At 42.7% G+C, this 7,704-nt stretch overlaps 1 protein-coding gene across 1 annotated transcript; it reads left to right on the top strand.

The window, feature by feature from the left end:
* The first annotated feature begins 5,676 nt into the window (after window positions 1-5,676).
* LOC122066300 (aspartic proteinase CDR1-like) lies at window positions 5,677-7,240 on the top strand. Its single transcript, XM_042630125.1, has one exon. The coding sequence runs from the start codon at window positions 5,823-5,825 to the stop codon at window positions 7,164-7,166; it is 1,344 nt and encodes a 447-aa protein (XP_042486059.1). The 5' UTR covers window positions 5,677-5,822; the 3' UTR covers window positions 7,167-7,240.
* The last annotated feature ends 464 nt before the right edge of the window (window positions 7,241-7,704 follow it).

Raw genomic sequence — 7,704 nt, forward strand, 5'->3', positions numbered from 1 at the left:
AATTTTGAATCCTTCGAGGCTGACAAGTATGATCCCTATGCCGCTTCCCACGCTGTTGGATGCACCATCTACATACAATGTCCAAGTCCTTTCTGCCCGGGCCTTGATAAACTCTTGGGGTTCATCTGGGAGTGTTGTCTCGGCTATGAAGTCTGCTAGGGCCTGTGCTTTTATCATGGTTCTTAGTTTGTACTAGATGTCGAATTCTCCCAAATCTATGGCCCAGTTTACTAGGCGGCCTGACATATCCAGCTTCTGTATTATCTTCTTCAAGGGTTGGTCTGTGAGCACGCACACCGTGTGTGATTGAAAATAGGGCCTTAGCTTTCTTAGAGCTATTACCAGGGCGTATGCCACTTTCTCCATCTTCTTGTATCTTGTCTCAGCATCCAAAAGGGTTTGGCTAACGTAATATATTGGCATCTGTTGTCTTCCTTCTTCCTTTATCAATACTGCGCTTACCACCACTGGCGATACAGCTAGGTATAACTGTAAGGTATCCCCAGTGTTTGGCTTCATCAGTAGCGGGGGCGTCGCCAAGTAATCCTTCAGCTGTTCAAAGGACTTCTTGCATTCCTCCATCCATTTAAACTTTTTGGATCCCTTTAAGGCTTTGAAGAAAGGAAGGCACTTGTCAGCTGACCGAGACATGAAGTGTCCTAGGGTGGTGACTCTGCCTGTCAGCTCCTGGACTTGCTTCACATTCTGTGGCTACCTCATATCTCGAATGGCCTGTATTTTCATTGAGTTGGTTTCAATCCCCCTCTCTGAAACGATGAAGCCGAGGAACTTTTCCGATGCTACTCTGAATGCACACTTCGTCGGGTTCAGCTTCATGCCGTATTCCCTCAGTACTTAGAATGCCTTCTCTAAGTCTCGAATGTGGTGTTCCTCCTTCAGGCTATTCACAAGCATGTCATCCACGTACACCTCCATGGTCTTGCCGATCATTTCCTTGAAAATTTTGTTTACCAACCTTTGGTAAGTGGCCCCTGTATTTTTCAGCCTAAAGGGTATTACATCATAGCAGTATAGCCCCCCTTGATTACGAAGGATGTCTTCGGAACGTCGGCCTCACACATCTTCATTTGATTATACCCCGAGTATGCATCCATAAAGCTCAGCACCTCATGTCCTGAAGTGGCATCGATGAGAACGTCTATCTTCGGTAGGGGTAGCTGTCCTTTGGGCAAGCCTTGTTTAAATCCGTGAAGTCGATATAGATCCTCCACTTTCCATTTGCCTCCAGGACCACAACCACGTAGGATATCCATTTGGGGTATTGAATTTCGCAGATGAACTTGGCCTTTAGCAACTTCTCTATCTCCTCATCTATCTTCTGCTGCCTCTCGGGGGTGAAGGTCCTCTTCTTCTGCTATATCGACTTCTTGGTCGGGTCGACACTCAGACAATGCTCCATTACCTCTCGGGCTATTCCTGGCATGTTCGAGGCTAACCAAGTGAAGACATCAGAGTTGTCTCAGAGGAACAAGACGAGCTTTTCTCGTTGTTGTCTTGGCATTGAGGCCCTAACTTGGAACTGTCGAGTATTATCCTCTTCTTTGACGTCAACTTCTATCGGGAGCATTTTGCCTGTCTTTTCTTTTCCCCATAAGGTGGTGGCGTAGCACTTTCGTGATGCTCCTGGTCACCTCGACACTTGTCGACTCCATTCTTGGTTGGAAACTTCATCTTGAGGTGCGGTGTGGAGACAACAGCCTTTAGGAGGTTTAAGCTGACCCTCCCCAGTATGGTGTTGTACGCCGAAGTGATGTCCACTACCAGGAAGTTGATCATGACTGCTACTTGGCGGTCTCTAGAGTTGGCCCTTATTGGCAGCTCAACCAACCCCTCTACTTTGATCGGGGCACCTGAGAACCCTTGCAACGGGTATTCGACCTTCTTTAACTTTTCTCTGTCCAAGCCCATCTTTTGGAATGCTTCTAAAAACAGGATATCAGCTGAGTTGTCGTTGTCCATCAAGATCTATTTTACTCTGCAATCGGCTAGGGTCATGGTGACTACTAGGGCGTCGTCATGTGGCGTCTACACCCCTTCCAGATCATCATTCAAAAAGGAGATAACCATCCCTACCTTTGCCTTCTTGTTTGACCATTCAACCACATGTGCGCTTCTCGCATAGGCCTTCGCCTTTCTAGCTGAGGTGGAACTTTCTCCGGCAACCAAGCCTCTACTGATAGTTGCTATAACCCTGGTGGGGCTTTTATAATCATCCTGGGGGCGATAGTCAGCCTCCCCGGGTGTCCGGTCCCTTTGTCGTTCCTGATTGCCTCTGCTGGCTGGCCCCCTTCTTTCACGATGGCTTCTATCGTCCCTTTGGCGGTTGTCCCTACGGTCATTGCCATCTTGGGCGTCTTCCTTCTCGTGATCTACAAATTGGCCCAAATATCCTCTTCAGATCATTTCTTTTATTTCCCCCTTCAGTTGTCAGCAATCTTCGGTGTCATGGTCGTGGTCTCTGTAGAAGTGGCAATATCTGTCTATGTTGTGCCACTCGGGATGCCGTCCCATTTTTCCCGACCACTTCATGGCTCTAGCATTCAGGGAGTCTTCTATCTACATCAGCACGTCCGTCCATCTCCGATTCAGGGGTGCATACCTTTCAAACTTTTTTAACGGACTGGATGCTTGATTGCATCCGAACTTTCATCTTTTGCCTTCGGAAGGCTTATCATCTCTTGAGGTCCTTTTCCTCCTCACCTTCCCCTTAGCTTCTTCATCAGCCTAGAGGGTTTCTTCCATCTGAATGTAATTATCGCACCAAGCCCTTAACTCTACTAGGTTTCGTAGTGTGTGCTTTGCCAAAGACCTTTTTAGTTCTTTATCTTTGATGCCTCTCAATAGGGTCGTGAACTCTTCTTTTGGGTCCAGAACTCTGATCGTGATCTTCTCATGCTGAAAGCGCTTCATATAACTTTGTAGCAACTCTCCCTTCTACTGTTTAACGGTAGTCAAGTTTAATGTAGTCTTCTGAAGGGGTTGGCTATTGGAGAATCCCTTCACGAAGAAGTAACTCAAATCACTGAAGCTGTGAATCAATTTCATTAGTAAGCGGTTGTACCACAGCCTTGCCGCTCCTCTAAACGTCAAAGGTAGGGCACGACACATGATGTTTTTTGAGACCCAGTGGAATTGCATCGCGACCTTGAATCCTTCAAGATGATCGATGGGGTCCCTTGACCCATCGTAGGTGTCATACTTAGGCAGACGAAACCAAACTGGGAGCGGTTCCCTCATGACCTCGTTAACTAGAGCCATATCATTAGTGAGGTCTGGCTCGCGAGTTCCTGTCTGGTTTTCTGCTACCTTTCGGATTTCATCCTTTAGGTCTTGAATCATCAACTTCAACCCTAGGTCTTCATGTCTCTGACCATCTTCTTAGTGCAGTTCTTCGTGTCTAGCTCCTGTGGTGCACCGCATCCTTTCTTTAGGTGCGAGGATTTCCCTTGTTGTTCAGTTTCGAGGATTCCGGTCGGATCTTATTGACCCTGAGCTACTCCGATTCTCGTCTAGAACTCCCTCTGGTTGGACATGGGAGCCTCGTGCTACTCCACTGGTCTTCTGAGAGAAGGCCTTGGAGACCTCCTTCATTATCTCGGCCATTCGGTCGTACTTCTCCTGAAGGGCGTCGAACTACTCCTTAGTCATATATTCTTGCACCCTAGGAGGGGGTGGGGGATTGCTCTCTATGGGCACCAAATATCCAACCGAGCATTGGTCCCTCACGGCACCTTCCCTGTTGTTGTTTCCTAGTTCCTCGTCGATGTCCGCTGAGGGGGGGGAGAGGTTCTGAAGGCTCTCCCTCGTCATATTCATGCTCGGCACTGCTCTTGTTTTCTTACGATTATAAGTTTCCCAACCATTACTCTGTTGTTTCCACGGACGACACCAATCTGTTACTGTCGAAAATCTGTATGAGGCTGAGCGTCGATCCTGCACAAGCACAGAAGGCAGAGGCTCGGAGTGGAAGAGAAGTTTAATGGTGACTCCGACAACAAAGAGTGTCCACTTCATTTTGAAATAAGATACTCCAAATTTCCTTGGCCTAATACCTAAAAAGAGGAGACCAGAGGGATACGAGAATTCCATTAGAAAGAATCTGTAGGCAAGATATAAATTATTATCTCTTTAGATAAATCCATGCAAAATACTTTGAAGATGAGCCCCACTGCAATAGACATGATGAAGAAAATTAAGATAAAAGTTAAGATAATTTTTTTTTTTTTGGGTAAGAAGAGAGTAATATTGATATGCTTACGAATCATTACAAAGTCTCTTCATATCACTTAGATATCCAAAGGGACTACATTCTAGATCCTATCATGAAAATGACTAATTTATTCATAGAATGGAATCCATTGGCACACTCAAAGATGACCAATATAAAATTGATACCATTTTTAAATCTTTCTAAAGTTTATGATCAGTAAGTTAACATGAACAAGATCCCTACAACAAACCCTGAGTCGGCCAATATGCTATAAGGGATAGAGAAAACGTTAAGAATGCTAGGCCTTTTGCTATAGCAATTGATATCGTTCCTTCTATTAGAATAAACACCAAGAAAACAAATAAAAACGAATAGATTCAATAAGATGGCACAAAGCTTAACGAGGTTCACACACCAATGTGATGTGCTACATCCTCGGGCGAAAAAGAAGATGATTCACTATGTTGGAAAAAATTTTACAATAGAGATCTTTCAAAAACACTCACATTCCCCTAGAAACCCTAAGATGAAAAACCCTAAATCTCAAGTGCTTACTCAACAAAACATCATAACACATAAATACTCCTCCAAGTCGGTTCGATCGGTTGCCAATAAAATTTGTTAGAGTGGGTCAATCTTTGAAACGGATTAAGAATTTTAGATAAACATAATACCTTTTAGTTCCAAACGAAACGATAAGAACAAGAAGACGAGGGCTAAAAAGGGTAACAGCACTAGTAACAGTTCTGACAGGCTGCAAATAGAACATGACGGAAAAAAATGCCATTACTTCTTTAACTGACTAGAAAATGCCATTTACTTCTATAACTGACCAGCAAATGACATTTACTTTTGTAACCGATAAGTAGATAACTTTTATTTTCTATTTACTTTTGTAACTGACAAGTAAATGAAACTTATTTTTATTCCCAAGTTTCCATAGTAGTCACCTTAAGGTTTTTAACTGATAAGCAAATAGATTTGGCCTAGAGAGTCTCCAGTGCTCCTTCTCATCTCCAATTCTGACTCCAACACAGGGCGATTGACCATAGCTATCATGCCCTTTCTAATCAATGGTCACGTAACATATCCGTATGGCATAAAGTGGGTGGAGCATTTTGAGAGCCTAGTCATGTGAATAAGTTCCTCCACGGAAAATCACACCATGAGATTAACCCTTATTAATTTGCTATAACTTCAATTTTGAATATTTCAGTCCAAAATTTTCAAAGTACAAGTAATATTGACTCCCCATGCGTGTCTATGTTGTTGTTTCTTCGTTTATTAATTGTAATTACTTTTTAGGAAAAAGATGCCTGTCCTTCTAGTGCAAGTAACGCCTAGACTGAGAAGGCGCAAAAATCCCGTTGTGCCTTCCCCTGCTGTGCTGAAGATGCTTTCACGTGCCTACTTATTAACATTTTTTTTATTGAAAACAGATTGGAAACAACTCATCAAAATAGGGTAATGCATTTAACTCTTAAATGCTTCTGTACCTTCCATATATTTCTTGTATGGACTTCTAGTCTCTAATTTTAAGTATAGGTATCAGTACTCTCCAATTCTCAAATCTGTTCTACACTTCAGAATCATGGTTGCAAATTATTCTAGTTCTTGTTCACCCATAACTGCTCTAGTCATCATAGTCTTCTCTATTTACCTTTCCACCTTTTCCCTAGTTGAAGCTGGTGATAATGGTGGTGGGTTCAGTGTTGATATTATCCACCGGGATTCAATGCTCTCTCCATCTTACGACCCGTCGGTGACTCATTTCGAGCGTCAGCAGAATGCGTTCCGGCGATCATTGTCCCGTGTCAACAATTTCAAGCAGTCCTTAACCACTCCAAATCAAGTTTCGCCGCGGGTTATCCCTAATGGTGGATCATATCTCATGGAAATATCATTTGGTACTCCACCAATGAAGAACCTTGCAATTGTTGATACAGGTAGTGATCTTATATGGATACAATGCAAGCCTTGCCAAAACTGTTACAAGCAAAAAGCTCCTCTATTTGATCCTACCAAATCTTCAACCTATAGAGAAATATCATGTAAATCAAAACAATGTCAAGAGCTAGGAGACATGGCTAGAGGATGTTCACCTAAAAGGAATGCTTGTAAGTACTTGAGCCGTTATGGGGATGGATCATTCACTAATGGCCTTGTTGCTAATGAGACATTCACATTGGGTTCCACTAGTGGCAGATCAGTCCCCTTACCAAACAAAATGTTTGGTTGTGGACACAACAATGATGGCACCTTCGGTGAGAAAGAAAATGGTATAGTTGGCCTAGGAGAGAGTCATCTATCACTGATTTCGCAACTGAAATCTTCTATTGATGGCATGTTCTCCTATTGCTTGGTCCCTTTGGAAAAGGAAAATGTTACAAGCAAATTGTATTTTGGTAGTCAAGCTGTTGTTTCCGGTGATGATGTTGTTTCCACTCCGTTAGTGTCGAAAAATCCGGTAATTTTCTACTATGTGACCCTTGAAGGAATTAGTGTTGGAAACCAGAGATTGGAATTCAAGAAGTCATGGAAGGTTAATGCTGCTGATGAGGGAAATACTATCCTTGATTCAGGTTCAACACTCACATTTCTCCAATCTGAACTCTATGATAAGGTCGAATCGGAAGTGTCGAAATTGATTGGAGGTTATCCTGTTCCTGACCCTGAAGGGTCACTTAGTTTATGCTACAAAGCTGATACTGATGTCAATGTTCCAATCACTGTCCATTTTTCAGGTGCTGATTTGAAGTTGAAACAGATGAATACTTTTGTTAGGATATCTGAAGAACTCATATGCTTTGCCTTTGCACCTATAGATGGTCATCTGGCTGTCTTTGGGAACATAGCTCAAATGGATTTCTTGGTTGGCTATGATCTTCAAGAAAGGAAGGTCTACTTCAAGCCAGCTGATTGCTCTAAATATTAGTTTTTATGTGTTGAAAATAACATGATATGTGTCTTTAGAACACAATGTTTATAATAATGTTATTCTGATTAAAATCTGCTTTTTTTTTTTTCTCTGAAAAGATTATTTGTATTAAAAGAAGGATAAGAAAAAAGGAAAGAAGATGTACAAAGCTGGAATCCAAGAAAACTAGAAAAAAAAATAGAGTGAAGCAAAAAAATCCAGAATCATTCCCCACCTTTGGCATGCCATCAGTAGGGGAGGAGATCCACTACTTCACCACAGAAGAAAAACTATATGAATCATAATCTAGGCCTTCTTTCAGGATCCACCCTAAGTTTAGATTGAATCCAACTAGGGAGAGATGGAGAAGAGAAGGAAGTTCCAGATCTAGCAGCTTGCTTTGCTAGATAATCCGCAACTGGATTCGCTTCTCTGAAGCAACGAGACAACTCCCACTGAATGCCATCTAGCTAAAAAGGGATGTAAGAAACACCATTCTTGATCAACACACTACAGGATAGATCCTCTCCTTACCGCCATGACCACTGCCACCGAG

Source organism: Macadamia integrifolia, unplaced genomic scaffold (assembly GCF_013358625.1).
Source record: "Macadamia integrifolia cultivar HAES 741 unplaced genomic scaffold, SCU_Mint_v3 scaffold2327, whole genome shotgun sequence".
In the NCBI taxonomy this organism is placed as follows: Eukaryota; Viridiplantae; Streptophyta; class Magnoliopsida; order Proteales; family Proteaceae; genus Macadamia; species Macadamia integrifolia.

Bases quoted from the DNA above. Each gene is read 5' to 3' on its own strand.
- LOC122066300 (XM_042630125.1), top strand. From the start codon at position 5,823: ATGGTTGCAAATTATTCTAGTTCTTGTTCACCCATAACTGCTCTAGTC.